The sequence below is a fragment of the Chionomys nivalis genome, chromosome 21 (genome assembly GCF_950005125.1).
Source record: "Chionomys nivalis chromosome 21, mChiNiv1.1, whole genome shotgun sequence".
Taxonomy (NCBI): Eukaryota; Metazoa; Chordata; class Mammalia; order Rodentia; family Cricetidae; genus Chionomys; species Chionomys nivalis.
In genome coordinates, this window is record NC_080106.1 from 5,508,263 (window position 1) to 5,535,288 (window position 27,026).

General features: G+C 48.0%; 2 protein-coding genes across 4 annotated transcripts in view; one reads left to right on the forward strand and one right to left on the reverse strand.

Annotated features, from left to right (window-relative positions):
* The first annotated feature begins 4,035 nt into the window (after positions 1-4,035).
* Positions 4,036-20,692, forward strand: Ccsap (centriole, cilia and spindle associated protein). Of its 3 annotated transcripts, none has more exons than XM_057753304.1 (4): positions 4,036-4,371; positions 4,535-5,145; positions 16,927-17,195; positions 18,998-20,692. In XM_057753304.1, the coding sequence occupies exons 2-4, from the start codon at positions 4,815-4,817 to the stop codon at positions 19,172-19,174; spliced, it is 777 nt and encodes a 258-aa protein (XP_057609287.1). In that variant the 5' UTR covers positions 4,036-4,371; positions 4,535-4,814; the 3' UTR covers positions 19,175-20,692. The 3 variants fall into 3 exon arrangements, with proteins under 3 accessions (XP_057609287.1, XP_057609286.1, XP_057609288.1); XM_057753305.1 differs by having other exon boundaries at positions 4,237-4,371; positions 4,539-5,145; XM_057753303.1 differs by having other exon boundaries at positions 4,036-5,145.
* A 298-nt stretch (positions 20,693-20,990) lies between these two features.
* The window catches only part of Rab4a (RAB4A, member RAS oncogene family), a 28,657-nt gene continuing 22,621 nt past the window's right edge, over positions 20,991-27,026 (reverse strand). Inside the window, exon 8 of the mRNA XM_057753306.1 lies at positions 20,991-26,459. The gene's annotated coding sequence lies outside the window, so the exon portion shown is untranslated. The remainder of the gene's footprint in view (positions 26,460-27,026) is intronic.

The following is a 27,026-nucleotide window of genomic DNA, read 5'->3' on the forward strand; positions in this document are numbered from 1 at the left end:
TGAAAAAGTGGAAGACAGGATCATGACCGCTGCTAAAAGGAAAAGATTGGAGGGTGTGGGAAGGCAGAAGCTTAGGGCATCAGTGCCAACCAAGAGGCGTCTCAGGTGAGAAACAGCTGGGCCAGAGTCTAATCAGGGTCTGCAGTTGGCAGGTTCCACAGAGAATATCGCTGTCTTTCCTCAGTGAGTTAAGGTTGCAGGCAGTTTCCCTTAGAGCCTCAGAAGCCCTTACAGGGAGCAGCTGCCCTTCAGTGTAGAGACAACATGCAGACACTGTCCTCTGATCTATGGCTTGTGCACGTCCAGGGGTCCAGGTCATCTATTGGAGGGGAAACATTTCCAGTCTGACTCACACTTCAATTTCACAGCACATCCTTGATTTTTCCTAGAGAAAGAAGGGTACGGCCACCAGGACAACTGAGAGCAACAGACACTGTTCTGAGCTTCACTTTCCTTGGGATGCTCTCACTGTGTCTGCTGTAGATGGCCAAGAAGGGGTCAGTGAAGCCTTGCTGAGCTGTCATTGAGGACTTGATTCATTTATTATTTTATGTGAATGAGTGTTTTGTCTGTGTGTATATATGTGTTCTACATGCATACCTGCTGCTTGAGGTCAGGAGAGGGTGTTGGGTCCCCAGAGACTGGAGTTACAGACACCTGTAGGCTGTTGGGTGCTAGGAATCTAACCATGGGACCTCTGCTAAAGCAACAAGTAAGTATTCTTAATTGCTGAGCTAACTCTGCAGCCCCAAGGACTTGTTTTAAGGATCTTTGCTCTGATTCAGCTGCCTGAGTCAATGTGAGACTCTGCCAACTCCTTTTTGGACCTCAGTGACACGGACTAGGGGACCCTGAGAGTACAATAGCTCAGTTGGGCCCAACCTGGCTGCAAACCCTCCCTTTGGATCTGTAGGACCAAGAAAGCTTGATGCTGGTGGACTATGTCCCAACTTGGCTCATCAGCCCCAACCAAGGAGATAATGGAGGGATGGGGGTAGAGTTGGTGGTGGAACATTGTCCTGTAGATAGTATTGCCTTGCAAGCATGTGAAGGAAGTCCATTTACACAGAGTGAAGAGCAAAGCCCTTGACAAGGAAGCAAAGCGCAAGACAAGAGTCTCAATGACATTGACTAAAATCCTGGGTTGACCTCTGTCTGAACCAGAAAGCATTTGTTTGGAATATGAGGTCCCCCAAGGGCCCATGTGCTGAATGTTTGGGCTGCCATATGGCAGTGTTCAGAGATGGAGCTCTGGGAGGTGAGTGGATCCCATGCACACTGGGTTTATTCACAGATGGATTCACACATAGTTTTATGATGGAAACGGGGAGACAGAGTGTGACTGGAGGAGGCTGGTCACTGGTGGTGTGGCCTTAAACGGTATCCTGCTCCTTCTTGCTTCCTCCTTGCGTGTGGTCTGCCATGTGGTGAATAACTTCACTGTGCCACGCACTCCCACAAGGGTGGCCTGCCTTGCCACGCTTCCAGAAACAATGGAGCCAACCACCCTCAGACGGAAACTTCTGAACCCGTGGACCGAAAGAAATGCTCCTTCTCTTGCATTGATATTCTCTTTCTCTCCCCCCTCCATCTCTCTTTTGTGGTGACAGGGTGGTTCAGTAGTTAAGAGTACTGGCTGCTCTTCTAGAGGCTCCAGCATCTATTCCTACACAATTTCTTGTTGCTCCAGTTACAGGGGATCCATTGTCTACTTCTGGACTCTACAGGCACCAGACATCCATGTGTGCAAATTCACAGAAATCCACCTGCCTCTGTCCCCCAAGTGCTGGGATCAAAGGTGTGTGCCACTACACCTGGTTTTAGAATTTTTTTAATTAAAAAAAATTGTAAGCCGGGCAGTGGTGGCGCACGCCTTTAATCCCAGCACTTGGGAGGCAGAGGCAGGCGGATCTCTGTGAGTTCGAGACCAGCCTGGTCTACAAGAGCTAGTTCCAGGACAGGCTCCAAAACCACAGAGAAACCCTGTCTCGAAAAACCAAAAAAAAAAAAAAAAAAATTGTATGAGGACTGGGGATGCAGTTTGGGTGGCAAGGTGCTTGCCTAGCATGTATGAGACCACAGGATCGATGCACATGTGGTGTGCATGCCTATAATTCTAGCACATAGGAGACAGGATTGCCCACCAGTTTGAGGCCAGCCTTGTCTACACAGTGAGTCCCAGATCAGGAACTGTTTCAAAAACTAAAGCAATTCAGAAAATAATGAAATTTCTTTTGTTGTTAATACTTTGAGATAGGGTCTTACTAGGTAGCTCAGGCTGGGTTCAAACTCATGGGCCTCTGCTTCCCATGTGCTGAGAGAAATACATCTTAAGGATGGAAAATAGACCTAGTAAGATCATAATTCTGATTTTTGTTTATATAAACGTCGCTACTAACCCCTACAAATCCCCTTGTGACAGTGCAGGCATATTTGTTGCATACAGTGACGCTCAGCCACTGGTTCCCCAGCAGCGAGCAGTCCTCTTCCGTGTGTCAGTCTGGTAGAGTTGGGACGGGACGTTTTCTCCCTTGAATCTTCACATGGGGACTTATTTGGACATCAGAATGTGGGAGATCATGCGTTTGATTTTTTAGAGGCCAGTCTAGCCTCTACATATGGCAAATGCAGCCAAATTTCTCCGGACCAGCCTAGCCCCCTCCACAGAATGCTAGACTTCAGGGGCTGCCCAGCTCAGCTTTATGTTGCCATCCAAAGAAGCCATATTGACTGCTTTAAATCATTTTGCTGTCATTATTCATTATTTTTCAGTGATGGAACTCAAGGCCCTGTGCACAACAGGCAAGGGCTCTACCATGATACTGCATCCCTGGCCCTAGTCCTACTTCATTTTTTTTTAAAGATGGGTCCTCAGGCCTCAGTATGTGACTCAGACTGGCTTGAAGCTCACTGTCTTCTTGCCTCTGTCTCCCCCCAAATCTAGAGATCTGGGTTATAGGCAGGCTCCACAGGTGACCCAATCCATTAATTTTGCAATCAGGAAGCAAAAGCTGAGACATTCTAACCCTACTCTGAAGTCTTGTCATCTCTTCCACACTATTCAAAAATTATTTGTCTAGTTTTGGAGACAAGGTCTTCTATAGCCTCTGAGACTGTCAAGTGCCAGGGTTACAGGTGTGCCACCATGCCTAGTGACTAAATATTTATAAGCTTGTTTTGGTTGCTAACACCATACATCAGTCCAGTCAGTTTAAATAAAAGGGGAATGCAATGAGAAATTTCCTAGGGCTTGTTGAGGAGTAGGGAGAGAAGCCTGGCCTCTGTGGGAATCTCAGCAGCAGCTTCCTTAATTCCTACCAGAAAATGGCTCTGGACAATCCCACAATACTAGATATGAGTTCAGGTTCTCAGGACAGCCAGGTAGCCTGTGTTTTGAACCACCCTGCTGGCTCAGTGTCTTTCATTCAGGACTTTCAGCTAAGAAAGGGTTAATCTGCACTGCAGAAATCTCAAGAGTTAATTTGCTAAGTGGAAATGGCTACACATCCTGGCTTGGGCCCATTTTTTGAACTATGGCTGTCTTTTCTGAATGCCTTTCCCTTTAAACCTTCCCCGTAGCAAATGACTGCATCAAGACTTCTTTCTACAAAAACAATCTGTAGCGCAGGATTGCAACAGTAACAACCCTGTAACTCTACATTTTGACAGAGCCCAAGTCAAAGATCTGAGCCAGGCCCTTGAGCCCCGGAGGAGGCAGGACGGAGGGTGAGGGGGTAGGTTTTATTTATTTGTTATTTATTTATTTATTTTACAAAAATTGACCTGTAGATTAGGGTGAGGGCAGGTGAGGCGGCTTGCACTTGTAATCCCAGTACTTGTGAGGTTGAAGCAGAAGGATCAGGAGTCAAGACCAGCTTGGGCTCTGGAATGAGTTCTAGGCCAGCCTTGGCTACATGAGATTTGTTTCAAAAAGCGGGGCAAGGGAAGGGAATGTATTACAATAAGAAAAAAAAAAAAACTTAAGGCCTTTCTGTTCGCCCTTCGTTGTGAACAGAAAGGAAGGAAGCGGAACACATGATTTGGGTCTGGCCCAGGTGCTGGTTGCTCACAGGCACAGGTTGCAGCTACAGCTGAAGCCTGCTCCCGAGGGTGCCAGTAGCGAGTAGGCGAGCGAGCTGGGGGTTCACAGGCAGCGTCCCAGGCGGGCGGGGGCCCGGCGGGCGTGCGGGGAGGTGCAGGCTTCAGGCTGGGGCGGATCCTTCGCCTCCGGCTGCCGTAGGACCGCGGGGCCGCCGCTCCATCGGCGACATCTTGGTGAAGGACGCGCTGGTGGTAACGCTGGACACCCTGTAGCTGCAGCGCCAAGATCTCTGCTGACCTCCGGAGCGCGCAGGATCGAACGCGCAGGAGGTAAGGCTGCTGCTCCCGGAGTCCAGTCCCCACTCCCCACCTAGGAGGGTGCTTGGGGACCTAGATACCCAGCCTCGCCACCCTGAGTCCGGTAGTCTACACCTCTACCCCTACCCAGTGGAGCCGACCCCAGATTAGCACCCACGAGTACCACTCCTCTTAGCTAGGTCGCGTCTCCTGGAAGCCCTCCTGGAACCCCGCCCCCGCGGCTACCTGAACCACCGGTCCCTCCCGGCCCGAGACTCCGCCCCCGCCAGGACTCCGCCCCTCTCCCAGAATCACCCCGTCACAGACCCGCCCCCTTCCCGCCCTTGCTTGCCCCAGCCTCCGCCCTCCGGTCCGGGCGGGGCTCTGGGTTTGAACGGCGCGGCGGGCCGGGCCTCTGAGTCGGGTCGAGCCCAAAGGCGGCGGCGCAGAGCGGGCAGTCTGCGGCGCGCGGCACCATGTCCCCGGGCAGTGGGGTGAAGAGCGAGTACATGAAGCGCTACCGGGAGCCGCGCTGGGACGAGTATGCGCCGTGCTACCGCGAGCTGCTGCGCTACCGCCTGGGCCGCCGGCTGCTGGAGCAGGCGCACGCGCCCTGGCTCTGGGACGCCTGGGGCCCGGACAGCCCCTCAGACAGCTCGGCTTCACCCAGTCCGGCGCCCAGGGATCCTTTAGGGGAGCCCTTGGCGTCCTCCGCGCGGGAGGAGGAGCAGACGGTGGGGGAGCGCGGCGCGGAGCTGCGGGGCGCGGAGGTTGGGGACGCGGAGGAGCAGGACACAGTGCTACCAGGTACGGGCACGGTGGGTCGCTCCGAGCTGCGCGTTTCTGCCGCCTCCGGGCGGGCGCTTCCTGTTTTGGTTTGGTTTGGTTGGGGTTGACAGAATCCGCTTGCTGAACTAAGACGAGAAAGTGCCGGCCGCGTCTCCGCTCTCCCACCCCGGATTTCTCTAATTTGGTAACTCTTGGCGGAGCCTTTTATGACCTCTAAGAGCCCACCCTCCCCACCGTACCGTATCCTACCCTACCCTATCCCCGGGTCTGGAGTCCTTGGTCGCAAGGCAGTGGCGGGCACAGTGAGCCCTCAGTCCACCAGATGGCGGATCTGTTTCTTTCTGCGCATCCCTCTTTGCGACAGGCGCTTTTCATCTCAAAGATGATCCACGAAGTTAAGAACCCCTGAGCTGTCATAATGGGGTCACGGTTGTCTGTGTGAACTCCTTGGCCTGGCCGCGCTGTCTCTGAAGAATGGTGTGCGTGTTTGTGGACGAACCCTCTTTGTGTACGCTGGTGCCAGCCGCACACCCTGGTTAGGCTGTGAGCCACTTTTCCCGCTGTTGCGAAGTGGGTCTGTCAGCAGAGGGGCCTGTAGGGTGCCGGGGCTCAGGGCGGTGCTTTAGCACAACTGGAGATCACAATGGTTGTCAGCCACCTCCTTGAGAGCTTATGAATAAAAAAGTCATTACTCAATCACTCGTCTAGAAATACGCATTTTCTCATCCTGCCTTCAAAGAGTCATAAAATGAGGCCTTTGTTTTTAATCTCAGTTTTGTAAACAAAGACAGAGTCTGAAAGGATCCGATTGCTTTACTCTTGGTTACTTTGTTTGACTATTCTCAGTTCCTGCCTGGCGGGGTCGCCTGTCATCGTCATTGGGTCGCTTGTGACAGCCACTCCTGATGCTTCAGTGATATGGTTAGAAACTGGAGTGGCAGAAGGTGTGTGTGTGTGTGTGGACTAGGAGCGTGGCTCCCAGTTATTCCGGTGCAAACTGAGCCCTAGCTAACTATGAGGTTTATTTTATCTGAATGAGTACCAGGCTTTTATTTTTCACTCCGTGGTTTGATGGGGTTACCCGCTATCAGTGTTCCTGGCTCTATGAAAACTGTTGACAGCACTTTTTTGGTGCCCGCATTTGCCTACGTAGGAGTGCCCCGAGTTCATGATTATTTGTGTTTCCATGGAGATGCTGAGAACAACCCCAAAGATTCGCTAAATCCCTGCTAAAATTTTTGGTGTGTAGGCATTAGGGAATATAGAAGATGTGTCCTGCTTCGGATTCCCCATAACCAATTCTTTTGCGTGGCTCCTGTGGGCCAGTGTCAGTATGAGAAATGCTTCTGGTGCTTTGTATGCTAGACTGGTGAGCCACTGATTGCCTTGCTCTAAAATATATTCGTCTTATTTTTACTGCAAGCCATTGTTTTTTTTAAGACGGGATTTCTTTGTGTAGCTCTGGCTACCCCAGAACTTACTCTGTAGATCAGGCTGGCCCCAGACTCAAGATCTGCCTGCCTCTTCCTCCCAAGTGCAGGGAGTAAAAGCTTAGCCACCGTTGCCTGGCTACAAGGCATTTTTGCATGAAGAATCTTGTAGCTCCGGGAAGCTTCTTAGAAAATCATGGTGCCCCCCAGCAGCTACCCACTTCAAGCTCCTCTGCTTTCCCCCTTTTTTCCTTTGTGGTACTGAAAATTGAATTCAGGACCTTGAGCATGCTAGGCAAATGCTCTACCACTAAACTACATCCCTAGTTCTCTTTGTATCTTTCGGTTTTGAGATAGGGTCTTACTAAACCACACCGGCCTTGAACATCCTCTGTAGCTCAGGCTGGCCTCAAACTTGTGATTCTTCTGTTTCAGTCTCCAAAATGAGTAGCTGGTATAATAAGGTCTGTGCTACCAAGCCCAGCCACTTTGTATTTGTATCCTTATTTTGGGGCCAAGTCTTACTGGGTTGCCTTGGTTGGCCTCAAACTACTAGGCTTAAAACATCCTCCTGTCCCAGTTTCCCGAGTAGCTGAGCCCACAGGTGAGCATCATCATGTTTGGCTGGTATTTGCTTCTGTATACCTTTGTTGACACTAATTGATATTTCCCGTTTTTTTTTTTTCACCTTGGCTTTTATTTCTATCCTCCTAGCATTAACACACGTGTCTGGTGGCACACATTCTTCCTAGCTGTCACAGTCTATGTGGTACTGGCCCATGGAAATGGAGGAGCGCTCAGAGCTGACCCACTTCGCTCCTCCGGGTCCCTTTTCTTCCTCTTACAATGTAGCCAGTCCAGTGGCTCACCATCATACTCACCTTAGCTCATCCCCCGGGGCCACCGACCTACTTCTGCCTGGCCTGCCTGCCGCCCTCATGGCTGGCTTGATTGATGCTTGTTGTCTAAAGAGGGACCTCGGCATTGCGTCAGGCCCTTACAGCTTCTCTCTCACAGGTGGGAACCGCGGTCATGTTCTGACTCATGCTAGAGGTCATCTTATCAGTTAAGAAAGGATGAGTGAAAAGTTGAAGTTCTGAGACCATTGTTTAAAAATAATCATAATTTTTGAGTTTGTGATGATGGTTCATTGTTTCTAAACTATCTGGAGGCGTTGCTCCATTGCTGTGACTTTTTTTTTTTTTTTTTGCTGTGACTTCTGATTCTTTTGTTTGTTTTGTTTTTTCCAAGACAGGGTTTCTTTGTTTTGCCCTGTCTGTCCTGGAACTCAGAGTGCTGTGATTAAAGGCGTGCGCCACCACCTCCCTCCTTGACTTCTGATTCTTGAACCGTACCTTTAACTGCCCTGAGGAGGGCTGTTGGAACCTTTTGTCTCTTGTTACTCTCAGGAATTGATGTAAGTCACCTGAAAGTCGCTTGAACCAAACTCGTAAATCTAGTTTCCTTTATTCTGGATTTTATGTGTGTGTTTTACTTGTGTGTGTGTCCTGGCACTGTGTCCATGCAGTGCCCTAAGAGGGCAGAAGAAGCGTTGTATCCCCTGGAACTGGAGGTTGTAAGCTTCCTTGTGGGTGCTTGGAACAGAACCTGGGTTCAGGAAGAGCAGCCAGTGCTTTTAACCGCTGAATCGCTCTGTAGTTCCCAATTTCCATGTTTAATTCTGGGAAGCCTTCTTGAATTATTATTATTATTATTATTATTATTATTATTATTATATTTCTCTTTTGGGGGGGTTATGGTGCTGGAAGTGGAATTCAATACTCTGTGTATCTAAGAAAACACTGTGCAGCCGGGTGGTGGTGGCGCACGCCTTTAATCCCAGCACTTGGGAGGCAGAGGCAGGAGGATCTCTGTGAGTTCGAGACCAGCCTGGTCTACAAGAGCTAGTTCCAGGACAGGCTCCAAAACCACAGAGAAACCCTGTCTCGAAAAACCAAAAAAAAAAAACAAAAAAAAACACCACACTGTGCAACTGACCCTCTAGTTTCTTTTAGAAATTAAAAAAAAGGTAAATAAAAACTATGCACACTTATAGTTTCCCTTGCCATGTTTTCACGGTTGTATGCAGTGTGTAATGCTGAAATCAAGTTAAGCATGCGTGCCATCTCAAACTCTGGGCAGCTCAGCTGGTAGAGGTCTTGTTTACATGCGTGAAGCCGTGGGTTCCATCCTCAGCACAAACAGATGTGGCGGTGCTTATAATTCCAGCCCTTAGGTCGAGACTGGAAGTTCAAGAGTTCCAGGTCAGCTGGGATAGATACATAAGACCTTATTTCAAAGAGCAAAAAAGTATCAAGCTTATTGTTAGTGTAATTTTTTCTTTCCTGTTTTAGGCCCAGGCTGACTAAACTCTGAATCCTCCATGTACTGGGAATCATAGGAGGGCATTGCCCTCTGCTTGCAAAAGTATTAGGTTCTTGACAACAGTATACTGTATTCTCCTTGTAAAAGATATTATTAGAGGGTTTTGTTTCTCTTTGTGTGTTTAGCAGAATATATCCTCCCCCTTTTTTCTTTTTGCTTGTAATTCTGTATCGCTTAAAAAAATCTGTATTGCTCTCTGGAGGCCTTTCTTCTTTTTTTTTTTCCCCAAATGAATGGGATCTGGTGACTTCTTTTTCTTATTTGAAAAATGGCTGTGCTAAGTTCCTTTTAAGTTCCTGGTGCCATGTTGGAGGTGGGAGTGCTTGGTTAGTAGGAATTCTCTAACTTGCTACCCATCTTGCTTTGAACAGTAATGAAGACTGCCTCCAGATTTACTTTTGTGCTACTGGGGATGCAACACAGGGCTTCTCCGTGCTAGGCAAGTGTGTCACCGCTGCTCCACAGCAGCTAAAATGTTAGGCTGCCAGCCTGCCTCCAGTTCCTTAGTCCGTAGTCACATTTTTCAACTACATTTTACTTATTTGATTAGGTTTACATGTGCCTTATTTTCAACAACCTGTTTAAAGTTAGGAAAGTAATCCTGCCCCATTTCCCCCTCATGCCTACCCCTCGCTCTTGCTGCTTCTTGTCTCAGCATTTCTTGGTGGGAGGCAGCAGCTTTCAGAGGATGTTTTTCTTCCAGGCGTTCTGTGATTCAGTGGTGTCCTTTCTGTCTTCACTCATTCACTGTACTGGACTCTTTGAGTATGGAAGCGTCTTGCGGATCAAGATTTCCTAACACTACTTACATTTATTTCCTCTGCTTTGTTTCACTGTCTTTTTCTTCTCTCCCCTCCTCTTATTGAGCCCCTCCCAGCCCTCTCCTCTCTGTCTTTGAGACAAGGTCTCATACTCTAGCCCAGACTAAATTCACATTGTTAAGAATTTCCTGCTCCAGACTTCTGAGTGCTAGGGTTATAGGTTTTTTTTTTTTTTTTTTTTTTTTTTTTTTTTTTTGGTTTTTCGAGACAGGGTTTCTCTGTGGTTTTGGAGCCTGTCCTGGAACTAGCTCTTGTAGACCAGGCTGGTCTCGAACTCACAGAGATTCACCTGCCTCTGCCTCCCGAGTGCTGGGATTAAAGGCGTGCGCCACCACCGCCCGGCTAGGGTTATAGGTTTATCTCACCATACCCACGTTGTTTTCTTTCTTTGTTGGCTGATAATCCTCTTGAATCAAGCCTCCTAACATTTTAAATTAAGAATTTTATTTTATTGCTGGTCATGGCGGTCCAGGCCTTTAATCCCAGCACTCAGAAGGCAGAGGCAGGTGGGCCTCTGTGAATTCAAGGTCAGCTTGATTTACACAGTTCCAGGACAGCCAATGCTATGTAGTAAGACCCTCTCTGAGGAAAAAAAGAAATTGGTTTATGTGTATAAGTGTTTTGCCCATGTGATTATGGTCCTGAGGGAGACCAGAAGAGGGATCAGATCAACCGGGGCTGGGGTTGAGCCGCCAGTGTCACCGCTGGGAACGGAACTCAGGTCCTCTGGAAGAGCAGCCAGTGCTCTTAACCACTGAGCCACCTCTACAGCCTCTCATATCGGTCTTGAACTCTCCATCCTTCCACTTCATCCTGGCTAGCTGGTACTACAGGGTGAACTTCTGCACCCATCTCTGTCTCTTCTGTCTAAATGTGCACCCGTGGGCTGCTGAGATGGCTCAGAAGACAAAGGTGCTTGCTGCAAGTCGGAAGACTTGAATGTGATCCTGGATCCCACATAGTGCAAGGAAAGAACCAACTTCTGTGAGTTGTGCTCTACCCTCCACACATATGTGCGTACACACACACACACACACACACACACACACACACACACACACACACAATGGGGGTTATATCCAGATGTCTGCTCCTAACCTATCTGGTCATATTTAATGGTGAGGCCTGAGAGTGCCCTGGGGAACCTGGATGTGGAGTCTTGGGGTTGCTTATTGGCTCTATCAGAGAGAGACACAGGTGTTTCTCTGGGGAGTTTAGAACTTACCCTCTGGGAGTCTCCTGTGTGCCCCTCCCAGATGGTGCCTCAGTCACACCCTGGGGAACCAGCCAGTCTGCCACACACTTGGAACCCAGGAGGACAGTTCCCCAGAGCACTCTGTGCTGAGGCCTGTTAGGAAGTTAGCACCCTGGCTTTTGCTGTGCTGGGGTCCCAGGAGCAGTATCCCTCTGCTTCTCCATCTTTAAATAGTCCTCTGGCATTCAGGGAGGAAAGGAAAGGAAGAGGCTGGGTGGTGTGGTGGTGGTGTTGGCAGTAGCGACACATTACTTTAACCCCAGCTTGGGAATCAGGCGGATCTCTGTGAGTTCGAGGCTGGCCTGGTCTCCATTGTGAGTTCCTGTCGAGCCAGAGCTAAAAGAGAAAGAGTATGCGAGGGTTATCCATTGCTGCAAGACCGTTACCTGAACTCAGCCAAACCCACTCCATTCCTGAAGCGTTGTAGCCTCTGAGCCAGACACAGGCCCCTTTCCGAGGCTGGCACACTTTGTATTATCCTTGGCTTCTGCTGAGAGACCAGCTGAGCTGTCTCAGCACTTGCAAGGCTCCCTCCTGTGCTGGGCTTTCCTCGTTGTGTGGAGATGGTCTTTCGGATAGCACACAATAAAACAGACTGGACACAGGGCTCCGCCCTTCCACTTTCCCTGTGGATCAGACAACGTCTCTCCCTTAGTGTGCTTTCTTTAGAAGCCTAGCTGCCTAGAGCTCTTATGTAGACTAGCTGTCCTTGCACAAGAGACCCACTTGCCGTGCTAGGATTAAAGACATATACTGTGCCTGGCCTATTCCTTTCTTTCTTGATTAGGTTTGCCAGAGGCTTATGATTTTAACTTTTTGTTTTGTTTTACCAATTTTTTTTTGTTTGTTTTTTTTTGTTTTTTCGAGACAGGGTTTCTCTGTGGTTTTGGTTCCTGTCCTGGAACTAGCGCTTGTAGACCAGGCTGGTCTCGAACTCACAGAGATCCGCCTGCCTCTGCCTCCCGAGTGCTGGGATTAAAGGCGTGCGCCACCACCGCCCGGCCCCAATTTTTTTTTTTTTTAACCAAACGAACTTTTATCTATGTGGATTCTTTTCTTGGGGGTCTCGCTGTGTACCTCTGATAACTTGGAACTCACATGTGGTCAGACTGGCCTCAAACTCACAGATTCTCCTGCCTCTGCCTCTTGAATGCTAGAATTAAAGGGTTACCACCATCATGCCTGACTCTGTTTTGGTGGCGGTGTTGTTTGCTTTTTTGGTTTGGGATTTTTGACACAGGGTCTGTACTTAGGATAGAAACCCTGTCAGATAGGTTTGTCCTGGAACTCCTTGTGTAGACTAGCTGGCCTTGAACTCAGAGATCCACCTGCCTCTGCCTCTGAGTGCTGCTATTAAAGCCACCATGCACTGGTTTTGTTTTATTTAAGGGTCTTGCTACACAGCCCAAGCTGACCTTGAGCTAGAGGTCCTCCATCCACTTCCCAGGGATTATGGGCACTTGTTATCTCATAACCCAGGTTGGTACCAGATTTAGTGTACAGCAGAGGTGACCTTAAGCTCAATTGCTTTGCTTCCATCTCCCAAGTGTGATTGCAATAGAAACTTCAATTTGTGGTAAAATGTATAGAACACAAAGTTTACTATTTTAACCTTAAAGTACACAGTTCCTGGCATTAAGTACTTTGTGTGTTTTACAACTGTGTGTTTTGGTTTTGACTCATTTAATAGTTTCTCTCCTCTCTCTCTCTCTTTCTCTCTCTCTCTCTCTCTCTCTCTCTCTCTCTCTCTCTCTCTCTCTCTCTCTGTGTGTGTGTGTGTGTGTGTGTAGTGTGTAGCCAGAGGAGGATGTCAACTGTTCTGCTTTGCCACTGTCTACCCTATTGCCTTGAGACAGACTCTCCCACTGAACTTGAGCTAGGATGGTGGCTGGTGAACTGCAATGACCCTATTCTGCCCCGCCCTCAACCCTAGTGCTGGGTTACAGATGCCCAATGTTACACTTGACTTTTTACATGTGTTCTAGGATCTGAACTCAGGTCCTCAGGCTTATGCAGCAAATACTCTTCCCCAGTGAGCCGTTTCTTCAGCCCCTAGATGTGTTTTCAGATTTCAAAAATGGAAATTTTTGTTGTTGCTGTTTTGAAACTGGGCTTCACTCAGTAAACATCCTTTGTTCAAATAGGATTTTAAAAACGTGAATTTATATGTAATTATCATATACCAAGCTGGCCTAAAACTCACTGTGTAGACCAGGCTGATCTCAAATTTACAATAATCCTCCTTATTAGTCTGCCTAGTGCTGGGGTTATGAGTGTTAGCTGCCACATTGGGCTCAAAAATGAAAGAGATTTTTGAAAGTTATTTTTTGATGCACTAACTTCATTTTCCTAATGATTGAGAGAAGTTTATGTAAGTCCAGTTCTGTGTATGTGTGGATTCCCTTTGGTTATGAAAAGCTTGAGTGTGTCCCACCTCTGCTTGATGGGATGTAGCACCTCCAGCTGCCTTGTGTTTGTTCGCTCTACCCCACTGGGTCATTTGTTGTTCTGGTGTTTTCTTCTTTTCGACAGGACTACTCAGAAGAGCTCTGTGGTAGTTGATGCATTTCTATAGCGTCCTCTGTGGTGATTCTGAATGGCTGGCCTGGCAGACATGCCTAGCAGAGGGGCACAATCTTCTCATTTTACTTTTAATTTACTTGGATTTATTTTAATAGCCACATGCGGCTAAAGGCTATTATATTGGGCAACTCCATTCTGAAGACTGGATTTATTTTAATTTGAATGTCCTCTCAGTTGATGAGAAAAATGTTGCAGTCTTCCCCTGAATCTTGTGGGAAATACTGTTTTTGTTTGCCTGAAAATATCCTTATTTTGAACATCATTCTTTCAAATAGGATCTTAAAAGCATATACTTATATCTAATTACCTTGTACCAGGCACTATTTTGAGAGTTTTATAAATGTTAAAATTACAGCAATTACGTTCTGTCTCTTTTCTTCTGTTCTGTCTGTCTTTTGTCTCCTGCTGGGGATAGTTTTCATGCGTTATCTTTTTTCTTAAGCACAGAGTGTAAGCACGGTTATGTCACCGTCTGAAGATGATAATTTAAGTATCTTGCGTCTATTGCTCCAGCTGGTTCTCTCAGCATCATTATCTTTTTCTTGGGTGCTGGGCTTGTCTTTTGTGACACTGGTAATTGTGTGAGGTTATTTGTAGGAGTCATTTGGATGCTGGGGTCCTGCCTAGGTCCTGTGGGCAGTGACTTTTGTCCTTCACTGAGCTATTTTGGGTCCTTGTGGTAAAGGAGGGTTGAGGTTGATCCAGTAGCCCAGTGGAGCAGTCTCCACTGCTCGGTCACTTGGCTTGATCTCTGACCCTCCTGCCCCCTCCTGCTCCTACCATAGCTTTACTGATGAGTTGTAGGGTTTCCATCCATCATCATGCTGACTTCTGTGGAATGTGGCACTTCCTTAGGTTTTCTTCTGGTTTCTTTTCTTTATTAGATATCCTTCCTGTGTCCTACTCTTGGGTTCCTTCTCTTCCAGATCATTAAATAAGTGTCCCAGGGACCCAACTGTACCCTTTTGGCCTCCTGCTCCACATTTTTCTGGGCAGTCCTGTGCACTCAGAATCTAGCCCCAGCCTGCCGTCTCTCTCCAGGTGCCTGTGGATATCTTCTGGCAGCCTGTCTGTCTGTTTCATCCTGTACAGTTCCGTCCTTCATGCCTGGGACACCTCGGGTCCACGGATAGGAGGACCATCTGCTTAGAACATTCATGGAAACCAGTCAGGTTCTCCTGCCCCACACCCATGCCAGCATGGTGCCGGTGTGTCTGTTTACCCTGGTCTGTTGTCAGCTTTTCCTGGCAGGTACTTGGCCCTATTCTTTTATCCAACTCACCCTAAAATACAGACAGGACCACATCGTTTCTAAGCTTAAAATCCTCCCATAACTCCCCATGGTTTCTAAGGTATAATCACTCCCACTTCCAATCCAAGTTTGGCACAGAAAGGCTTTCTTTCCCACCTGCTCCCAGCCTGGAGTGGGAGACTCTGCGTGCGCACTTGTGCTTAGAGCTGTTGATCCTTCCCTCTTCCCTTTCAGTGAACACTTCTTCTTTAGGTCTCTTCATGGTCAGCATCTGGTTTTTTCCTCAAAGAAAGACATTATTGTCCTCTCTGGACAGGCTGCCCTGGGAGATCTGAAGGAGAGGAGGAAAAGGAACTCAAAACTCAGGTCGCTACAGTTTCTCATTCTCTATATTTGATCTACGTAGGTCCTGCTCTGTGCTACTTTTTCTCTTTGCTTTGGCTTCAAGGGTCCCTCTTTTCCTCAACATACACTAAGGTGAGGAAGAGTATGGGTATAACATGCAGAAAGGTATTTGGGCAGTGAGCGGACTTAAGTTCCTGGGATGAGGTGCAATCTGGTGTTCCTTCACCCTGTGATCTACCGCTGGGGTTACAGCCTGCTGCAGGATGGAGATGTTAGACCCCAGGCTTGGCTTGTGTCACCTGATACTTAAGGGTTGTTAGAGCTGAGGCCAAAGCTAAGGCGGGAGTAAGGTTTCCTACAGTCAGCATGCCCTGTCTGACTTGCCCACATGGTATACTCTCCCATAGAGGACTATGAATCAGATGCCTAGCCAAGGGCAGCAGGGCTGAGGGTCTTCCTCTGAGGGGAGCCAAGCTCTGCAGCAGCTGATGGAGGAGGGTGTGTGATGCCTGAGCCACGGGTGATGCACGCGGAGCTCATATTCCAGTGTGTGTGTAGGCAGGAAGGAAGCAGGCTCAGGAAGGATTTATACAAACATCGTGTCGTACAAAGGTGTGTGTGTGTGCACATTAAAATGTCAAAATCCCAAAAGGTAGGTAAGGGAAATTAGAGACATTCTGGAGCATTCTTTCATACCTGATATTCACCTCAGGTTGGGCAACCGTGTACCACATCATTTCCCTCCATTTTCCCAGGGTTGCTGACACCGTTCAGGCTCCACACACCATACATGTCAGTTATTTTCCTCATCACTGTGACCGGATTCCTGAGAAGAAATAACTGAAGGGTGGAAAGGTTTATTTTGACTGTGCTTGGAGAGGTCGTGGTCCATCGTGATGGGGAGATATGGCAGAGTTCATGGCAGCTTCAAGCTTCTTGATGGTTCAGGAAACAGAAGTTAGGTCGAAACTGGAGTCAAGCTCTAGCCCATAACACTCATCCTATAGTGACTCACTTCCTCCGTCAAGACTGCATCTCCCAGACTTTCACCACCTCCTCCAACAGCACCACCGGCTGGAGTTGTTCAGATTCCCCAGCCTGTGAGGACATTAGTATTCAAGCCCAACACTGGGACCTTGACTCATGCAGTCACTTCCGTTTCATCATCTGTTGTGGGGATGCTGTAAAGGGCTATAGTCAGGAGAGCTGCTGCGGTGACCACATCCTGTTGTGACAGGTGCCCTTAGGCTCAGGTGGACAATTGCCTCTTTGGAGGCACAGGTAAGGTTTCCCATCAACATGCATCAAAGAGGAAGCAAAATTCTGGAACTCAGGGAGTGACTCAGAAACCAACCTTAAGTAGCCGCCTGGTGAGGACAGCCTGTCTGTCCCAGAGAAGGCACACAGAGAGGAGCACACACCCCGGGGCTTGTGGAGGGAGCTCCCAGGTGTGTGTACTCACTCCTCGTCGAGATGATGGATCCTGAAGGTGGCCATCCAGGTTGCCTTGGAATTGCTTTGATTTTGTCAATTTTTAAGATGGGGTAAATGACAGTTATTCTGCTGATTTGTTCTCATATCTTGCTTTAAGTAAAGCCTGTTGAGTTTAACCATAATAAGTGTGTAACTGACTTGATGAAGCATTATTATTTTTCAACTTCAGTTAAGTAATTATATATAAACTTGATTTAAAGTGTTTCCATCTTGTCTCATCCCTTTTTTCAAAAGCACCACCAAAAAAGGACACAGAAGGAAAACCCGAACAACAGACTGCGACAAGAGAGACTGACAGGGTGGCCCCTGGCCCCGACCCTCGACAGCAGCCTAGTGCCTTATTTGCCAGAGGAAGTAAGAAAGCAGCCAGAAGCCCCCAAAGATCAGCAAGCAAAATAAAAGAGAACAAGCACCCATTTGCTCTGTATGGCTGGGGAGAGAAACAGATGGACACGGGGAGCCAGAAGACGCACAACGTCTGTGCATCAGCCCCTGTGCATGAGGTGTGCCTCAGAAGGGCGAGTCTAGCCATGGCTGCCGATGCTCTGGGCCATGGGAGGTCCTCGGGTGGTGTGGGGTCCGTCGAAGCCAAAAGAAGGGGTCTCTGGTCACTAGGAAGATGGAGTAGACTTTGGTGGACTGGGGCTACAGCCAGGAGAAGAGGCAGATGTCACTGTAGTTTTTGAGCTCTGTGGCCTGGGCCACAGGGGAAAAGTATGCTGGGAGCTGGAGCCATCCCCTGAGAGGTCTCATTTTCCCTCAGCTTTGCTAACCTGGGTCTTTGACCAAGGCTTTCTCCTTGGCATGTCTGACTACTTGGCATCTTCTGGGTACCTCTGTTTCCCTTTTGATGAAATTCAGCTTGCTGCTTTCCTATGTGTATGCAATGGTGTTTTGTTCCATGGAGCTCCAATCATCTGACTCAGTCTTGGCTTGATATTCTCTCAAGACCAGAGATATTTTAGACAGGGGGACAGAGAGGGTATGGTCCGTCTTGAAACAGTTACCGTGTTAGCACCAGCTGGATGCCAGGGATGTCCGAAGAGCAGGCAGAAAGAGAAACTGCAAACTCAGTGTCCCTGTAATGCCGGGCAGTGCCCAGAGCAGCTAGGTGGCAGATGCTGTTTATTTGAAGTGAAATCTGAGACAAGGAGGCTGCTGTTAGCAGAGAATTCTGACGAGTCTCTGGGACTAGTTTAACAGTGTACATATCTGTCACAGGATAAACTCCCCTGACAGTTTTTCTTGTTTTATTATTATATTTGGAGACAGGATCTCATGTAACCACAGGCCTGAAACTTACTACCTAGCTGAGGATGACCTTGAACTTCTGATCTCCCTATCTCTACCTACCAAATTCTGGGAATACAGGCTATGTGCCTGCGCCTGGCTGTCTCCATTTTCTGTGCAGTGTTTTAAAGCCTTGTCAAAAACTCAGACTCTTTTACGTGTGCACTGTGGAGGAGTTCCCACAGATTTCCAGAGCTTGGTGTGGTGGCACGCCTATAATCTCAGTGCTTGGGAGGCAGAGACAGGAGGATCCCTGGAAATTCATAGCCAGTCTGATCTATGTAGTGAGTTCCAGGCCAAACAGCTACATAGCAAGATCCTGTCTCAAAAAAGCAAAACAAAACAAGTTTTGCCAAGTTGATCCTAGATCACATGAAAGTTAGATGTTTGCCGTTTCTATCTAAACTTTTATTTTTTAAAAAAATTTTATTTTTAGTTATGTATATGTGTGTGGGTCTGTGTGTGTTAGTGCTGGTGATTTCAGAGGCCCGAGGCATCATATCTGCTTGGAACTAGTTACAGACAGCTGTGAGTCACCCAGTTTGGACTCCGGGAATTGAACTTAGGTCCTTTGCAAGAACAGTACTGTGTTGGCCTCTGAGTGATCTTTCAGCCCTAAAATTTAATTTTTTGTGCTCAGCATTGCTGTCATTGGTAACAGGGTGAACTGTGGTGGCAGGATGGTTTATTCTGTGAAGCGCTGATGCCATAGATTGGTAGGACTTGACTCCTTGCGTCAGGGAATCAGGCTGGTAATGTAAGATAGTCTTGTGTATCCCAGGCTGGCATTGAGCTTCTCATGTAGCCAAGGATGGCTTTGAACTTAAGATCCTCATGCTTCCACCTCCCAGGTGCTGGGATAACAGGTGTGTACCACCATGCCTAGGGATAGAACCTAGGGCTTCATCTGTACTAGGCTGAACTGAGCTACATCCCCAGACTTTTAGTTAGATATTGTTCAGAATTGGTCCTTTAGCCACTTAGGCTACTACCTTTATCTCTGAACTTTCTTTAGATTCATGAATCTGCACTTCGAGCCAAGAACAGAAGACAGGTGGAAAAAAGGAGATTGGCTGCCCAGAGGCAGCGGGCTCACTCCGTGGATGTGGAGAAGAACCGGACGGTAAAGCCAACTTCCGCAGAGAACCCATGGCTGACGGAGTACATGCGGTGCTACTCAGCCAGGGCCTAGATGCTGGCACATCCTCTTTCAAGTGTTTATGAGAGAAAAGGAAAACCAAAACCGTCAAATGAGACCACGTATGGGTGGCAGAAATCAACTGGTCCTGCAAGGCTCCTCTTAGGAATTTTCAAGAGATGGTTTTGCTTTCGTGATGGTTGGTCACCTGCCTTAGTAGTTAGGGCAGACTCTCGAAGCCATAGATGTTGGCTTGTTTATGAAGACAAGTCCCCAAGTCTTGATATTCTTGTAAGAGTTTTATTTTAAAGATTTTAACCTTTGGAGATACCCACACCGAATGCCTTTAACTGGCTCTAGGCGCTCCCACCCACACCCTCCTCTCGCATGGTCCGAGCTGTCCTTTTTGATCAGCACCACATTCCACAGCTGGCAGGGGCATCCCGTCCCACAGTGCAGGGCTCACAGGCACGACGTCTGTGCAGCTGGCCTCAGGGAGCAGCAAGGAAAGCAAGGGCACAAGCGTGAGATGATGCTGTTTCCGATGAATTAGGACTTTGGCAGCTGCTGAGCAATGGCACTGGACATTTCATTTCTCCTCACCTCCATGTAGACTATGATATTTAAGAATTTTTCTGGCCAGAGCAATGGTCACCTTTTCTTCTTAAATTGTCACTTAGACATTCATTTAACTTATAATTTAGTAGTTCTGGGACATTCCAGTGAGTGACGTGACGTGCAGTCCGTGTCTAATGGTGACATTTCTTTTGAGTCAGCGTCATAGTCTTTTAACTGCAGCATTTCTCGTTAGAGTACACAGGGTAGAGTCAGCCGCTCGTTAAGTCTGACCTGCCAAGCCCCTCTCCGGAGAGAGCAGACGATGATATGGAAAACCTGAAATTCGAAATGACCTTTAATGAACTGAGTTTGCTTGGGCTGTGGGGATGGGACCAGCAGACAGCACGAGTGTGCCATCACCTCCCTTTGCTTTCCCTTCCGTAGACCGTGATGAAGGAAGGCTTCATGATGCACGGTGCTGATAGTGTAGGCTGAAAATGTGACGACTCAGTGCTGCCCAACTATGGACAACAGGGCATGTGCCAGCCTGGCTGGGAATGTCCTTCCTCTAGTAGAGGACAACTGTCAGGGTTAAAAAGATGGTTTTAAAAAAACCTAGGTTTCCATGAGATGGGTGCCTTCTCCATCCTGCTGAAGGGACGCTCAGAAGACGAGCACCATGTTCTTCCTGAGAGGCAGGGAGATCTTTTGCCCACACCCACTCAGCAGCTGAGTTTGTTGGGTAAAACTGGGCGTGTGGCTGAGCCTTTCCGTGATATTTTTCCTTTGGCTTTTTGAGTATGATAATTTCTAGAACACAAACTGATTTCATTCCATATAAAATCATCACACGATGTCATCCTAAAACTGTATGAAGCTTTGAAAATGCATACTGAAGAATCATGAGTGTTTTAAAAAAACTTTAAAAATATTTGCCTATTTTGTATAGACCCTTGTGTACAGAGCCCTCCCAGTGAGGTGTGTATTTAATTAAAGAGTAAGTTCTACATGTTGTCCAAGTTGTCCAAATACAACCTTGTTCGTGACTCTATTGACCACATAGTCCCCAGATGTCACACAGGCAGGGTGACTGGGGCAGTGGCCCAGTTTGTTGAGTATTTTACTCTTTTTAATGCTGTGCCTTGAAGGTCTGTGTTCCCCGCCCAGCCCTCCATCATCAAGTTGCACCCAACAATCTCAGAAAGACGGGGGGCGGGGAGGAGGACACAGGACCCCCACCCTGGCCTTCAGACATGTGTAGAAGACACACATATCCTTCTGCATGTGTGGTGAAGAACAGGCTGAGGTGTGCTGAGAGCCATGCTGGTGTCTTTGCCACCTTCTTTTTACACAGAGCACAAACGATCAGGACTTGGGGGAATATTTAATGTTCATACACCACAAGGAAGTGCATATGGATTAGCTGTGACTCCCACACCCAAGTCCCTAGTGCTTAGGCTTCAATTTTTCTCCCTTTCAAAAGGTGGTGGTTACCTTTTAAGCCTATAAATTTTTTTTTTTTTCCAAGACAGGGTTTCTCTGTAGCTTTGGAGTCTGTCCTGGAACTAGCTCTTGTAGACCAGGCTGGCCTCAAACTCACAGAGATCCACCTGGCTCTGCCTCCCCTAGTGCTGGGATTAAAGGCGTGGACCACCACCGCCCGGTGAGCCTATGAAATTTTTAACAAATTGATCTTAGCAACAGCTTTTTTCCTGTCCTAGGAGCTAATACAGGACACGTTTCAAGGCAGTGAGATAATTTAAAGTTAGCTTCCATGCTGGAAATGTCTGAAAATGTTTGAGAATACCATCATATTTAAAATAAATGATACACAAGTCTTTTTAAAATTTTGATTTTAAGGTCTTAATTAAAAAATGTTTCCGTAAGTGTTTTGGGTTTTTATGCTACTTCTGCCTCAGAGCTAACAATAGAACACTGAGGAGAGAATGCCCGGTTCTGCGCAGTGACGAGGGTGGGGAGAGGATAGAAATGTCTCCTAAACTGTGCTGAGAAGACATCTGCATACTTGGTGTTGCTTATGTGTCTGCTCCTCCGCTCCACCCCCATGGAATCTCTAACATGGTTAGCCATGTTCCAGCTACTGAAGGCTTCGTAGGTGGTCTCACCTGCTCACAGTGCAGCAGCGCATGCGTCTCTCGGTTCCCATGCAACATCTTTGTCACTGTGTTTCGTTGAAGGTTGGCTGCTAATTCAAAGGTGTTTGCTCACAACAACTGGACTGTATTGTAAGAAAAGAGCTAGCAAAGGGGCTGTTGTTGAAGGTGTCATTTCCAGACATAGCCTACGTTCTGGGGATGTAGCTCGGTTTGCCTGGCATGGAGGAGGCACTGGGGTCCCCACGTGGCGAGAAACAAAACAGCAGCCAAAGAGAGTTCTGCCCAGCTTTCCGACTAAAAACGTCTTCAGAGAAGGTAAATGGAGTGAGACCCCGTGACACTGGCGGCAGCAGCAGTGTTGGAGAAGAGGGGGAGAGGCTTGCTTTCCGGGTAGGTTCACTGCTCAGGAAAACCAGCATAGCTGGATGGTCTACTTATGGATAAACTCGTGCTATGCCATGGCCAATTCTGCAGTCACCTGGCCCAGGTAAGGTCTTTGCTGTATGTATACTCCGTGTGGTATAAATGCTGCCCTTTCAACATGACCTGGAGTCTCTATGTACCGTGATTATCCTGGAACTCACTCAGTAGATCCGACTACCTCTGCCTCCCAAGTGCATCTGCCTCCATGCCTGGTTATTTTTCTTCTTATTAAAGACAGGGTCTCATGTAGCCCAGGCTGGCTCTGGAACTAAATAGCCAAGGATGACCTTGAACTTTCTGCTTTTCTTGTCTCTACCTCTCAACTGCTGGGATTACAGGTATATATCACTACACTTAGTCAATGTGGTTCTGGGGAGGGAAGAATCCGGGGCTTCATGCATGTTAGGTGGTTACTCTGCCAAGTGAGTTATATTTCCCACTCTTCAAAACAGGTAGACTTTAGGTTGGCAGCAGCTACGTATTTTTTGCTACCAACTCTAAAAGGCGAGTGAATGGCATATTGAGGTCTCTGTAAACTGGTCCACCCATCATTTGTATGTCTATGAATGTCTTCCCTCTTTTCTTTAACCTAGGCTTGTACAAGACACAGTTACACCAGGCATAATCAGCATATCATGAGGTGGCTGTTCAGCTCCTGGGGCACATCCCTGCAGAGCATCTCAGGTAAGATCCCGTGAGGACCAGCTGCTCAACCGCCAGGCTTTCTAAGGCGTCAGAGTCAGCACCATGGAAGGTGTCCGGGAATGCAATCTATGATGGTTCCCTAGTACCTCTTCTTGTAGGAAAATCTGGAGAATCTGGGGGAATTCTTGTATTCACTCCCACAGGATGGAAGCTGGAGTTTGTCAGCCCTCAATCCTGCGATATACCCAGCATCCTGGATTTCTTAAATAATAACAAATTTGCATTTAGGAAAGTTTCCCCTTATTCTAAGCTTATGTTGAGTGAGAAACAACACAGGCTGGGTGGGCAGCGCTATGGCTTAGTTCACACTGCTCCTAACTAGCAGACCAAAGGAAACTGAACCAGCAGGGGACACAGGTAGGGAAGGTCCAAATAAACACAGTGTCTGGTTTTAGTGTCTGGGATTGATGCTGAATTGGGATCCACCTGACAGAAGGCGGGTTCAAACAAGGTCACCTCCACAAAGTTAAACCCTTAAGCGTCAGTGAGGCCATGGCCGTACCATTCAGCATCAGAACTGGGAGGCTCAGGAGGGAAGACCGCAGATATTGATACAGACATTGAAATAGCTCTAATGAGCAACCAGAACGCTCTCAAAGATTAGAATGTGGATAATGATGACAAAAAGAAGTGAACAGGCAGATGTGTTGGGGGACATCTTAATCCCAGAATTGGGGAGGTAGAGGCAGGAGACCTGTTGCAAGTTTGAGCTCCACAGGGAGTTTCAGGTCAATCAGAGTTACAGAGCAAGACTATCTCAAAAACCAACCTCTAAATGAAAATACTGGAACTGTGAACGAGCACAGCTGGATAGACTCAATGACAGGATGGAGAATCAGCAGTCTGAACAGCAGAAAGAGAACAGATGAAAAGAGTTTCATGGGGACCTGTGGCATGGGAGATGAGAAAGATGATGAAGGCGTTCAAAGATTGGAATGAGCAATGGCTGGAAACTCAATCTGATGAAAGATATAAAACTAGAAGAGTCAAGATGCTGCGTGAACTCCATGTGGGAGAAGCTCAAAGGGATGCACTGAGCACCTGCCATCCCGGCACCGGGGGACTAAGGCAAGAGGATTTGAGTTTGAGGCCACATCTGGCTACGTAGTGAGACCCTGTCACAATACCCATCCAGATGCACCCTCCTCAAACTGCCGAGAACTAAGATACCAGGAAGTGCTCAAAGAAAGCCACACATTGCACTGACAGTTTGAACAATGACACATTCTTCATGGAGATCGTGGAGGCCAGAGTGAAAAGAAACATGTCACCTGGGGATTCTGTAGCCAGAGCGGGGCATGCTGGCACACACCATAATCCCAGCATGAGGGAGGTTGAGGCGGGACCGCCATGAGTATGGGACCAGCTTGAGCTAGAGTGAGACCCTATCTTAAAGGGGGCGTCTGAAAAGACTACATTTTATAATGAGATAATACTAAAGACTACATTTTATAAGAAAAAGAGATAATACTAAAAACGTTTAGCCTAAAAGAAAGCAGGTTCAGAGAAGCTGAAAAGCATTTTAAAAATGTAAAAGAAACCAAACTTCTATGTATGCAATGCCTTCATGTTTCCATGTCAACCGTGCTGTGAAGATGCTGAGAATTCCTGGGTCCCACGTGACTCTGCAGAACATGAGCATCACGCCCACAGAGTGATAGAGGTAAGTGGAGACAGCCTGTGGCTAGCAGCTGTGTCGGACTGAGGCAAGGGCTGTGTGGAAGGGCCCAGAGTTGGATGAGTTGCCTACAAATAGGAATCTGATGGGACTGCTAAGTTCAGGGTAAGAGCTGGACACTAGAGATAACAGGTGAGAACTGCCACAACGCAGGAGAGCCTGGTGATGAAGAGCCAACAGTCAGGAGCTCCAGCTCCCTTCCCCCTCAGTCCTGCAAACTCCCAGGGACACAGCATTACCAAGACACCAATCCTGTTGTATAAAACAAACCTTGTCAGTCCAAAAAAAAAAAAATAAGATTATGCATTGTATGCTTGTGGCTGTTGTAGAATTAAACTAGAAATTCATGACAGAAGATCTGGTCAGGTGGAAATCAAACAGCATTGCCGAAGAGAAAATCTCAACGATGGAGAATGTTTTAAATAAAAGAGAAATGAAGTTTGGTCATATTAAAGTTTGCACAAGAAAGGTAGTACTCAGGAAATAGTGCTTGTTAGGAAAACAGGCTTTCCTGGGTGTGGTGGCACACGCCTTTAATCTCAGAACTCTTGACAAGACAGGCAGGTAGATGGATCTCCTTGAATTTGAGGTCATCCTAGTCTCAAACGAAAACCAGGCCAATTTGATGATGATATACAGTGAGTCATTTATGTATTCAAGAACTGCTGCAGAGGAATTTTGTGTGATCCACCTCTACCCTGTATCCACTCCGGCCTCTCTAGCTCCAGATGGTTTTAAGGTCATGACTGCCTCCTGCTGTCCCAGGCTACTGAGATTAGAGATGTGTGCCACCGCACCTGGCAGAAGGACAATGTGTGTGGTGTGGAGGTGCTTGCTGGGGATCGAATCCAGGCAGGGCCTCACACGCGTGGAAGGAAGCACTTCACTGCTGAGCCCAAGGTTTCCTCACAAACAGACTCCTTTGCTAGAGGTAGCGAGTTTGCTGAAAATGACTACAAAACAATGTAAGATGTGGAAGAAGAGGCCCAGATGCCCTCACGATGAGAGACAGACCATGGAGGTCGAGGGTGATGTGGAAGAAGAGGCCCAGATGCCCTCACGATGAGAGACAGACCATGGAGGTCGAGGGTGATGTGGAAGAAGAGGCCCAGATGCCCTCACGATGAGAGACAGACCATGGAGGTCAAGGGTGATGTGGAAGAAGAGGCACAGATGCCCTCACGATGAGAGACAGACCATGGAGGTCGAGGGCCATGTGGAAGCAGAACAAGATGGGCAGGTTGACCTGGGCCCATGGCAGCTCTTGCACTGACCTCAGCTAAGAGCCTTGCAGTCCACAGAGCAGGACAGTGCAGGGTGCGTGAGACACTCGGTTGCACTTTATTTCCAGATGACAGTGAGTCCTTGAGGGTTAGCGTTTCAGGTGTGGGTCACAGACACGGTGTAGAAAGGGCAAGAGGGATTAAATAAGAAATGTGCTGGCTCTCAGCGCCAGAGTCCTTTGATACTGAGTCGTGTGTGACCAACACGATGGGAAAAGCACGCGCACATTCACAAACTGCATTTCCTGTGAGCTGAAAAAGAAGAGCTTCATTGGGTGCAGGACTCTATCAGCACTGGCTCTGTGCTGGAGGAAAGGGCCAGGCTGTGTGCAGCAGAAGCTTGGTTTCTCGGAACAGGAAGGGGTAGACATGGGGCGGGGATCTTTGCATATGTGTGGCATCGAAAGGTACTGTCCACTGAGTGAGTTCGCAGTGTGGCTGCTGAGCCCTGTCTGCCAGTGTGCACTGCGGCTTCCCCCATGAAGATCTGCTTCTGTGCGGAGTAGAAAAGGTGGCAGTAGAGACTCCAGACTCTTCTGGCTCCAGCAGCTGCACTCCAAAAACCGCCACGGAACCTGAGAAACATTAAGTGTGGTTAGATACCTGTGTGGTTGTAAATGCAAAACAGCTCACAGCCCAATGGACAGGACAGTTTCACCTTTGGATTAACACTAGCTCATCCTGCTAGGCAATGCCACGGTGAGCTGGGCAGGATGGCATACACACGTGATCCCAGTATTTGGGAGGCTGAAGCAGGAGGAGGGTCATAAGGTGGTAGGCCCATCTTGGGCTATATAGTGAGCTCCTGCTTCAACTTCCCTGACACAAAAGGTCACTGTGGTAAATGGGAGAGAGCTGTCAAAGTATAATAGCTGGGCAATGGTGGCACATCTTTAATCCCAGCAGAGGCAGGCAGATCTCTGAGTCCAGGCCAGCCTGGTCTACAGAGCGAGTACCAGGACAGCCAGGGACATACAGAGAAACCCTGTCTCAAAAAAACAAGAAAAAAATGTTTATGGCGAGCTTGCTGGTTTTAGAGATGCTCCCGGGAGGCTTCAGTGAGGCCAAGTCTGCTCCATGGTTTACTGAGAAGGAATTGCTGCCCCAGCAGATCCACAGGGCTCTGTGTGCCCTGCCTTTGC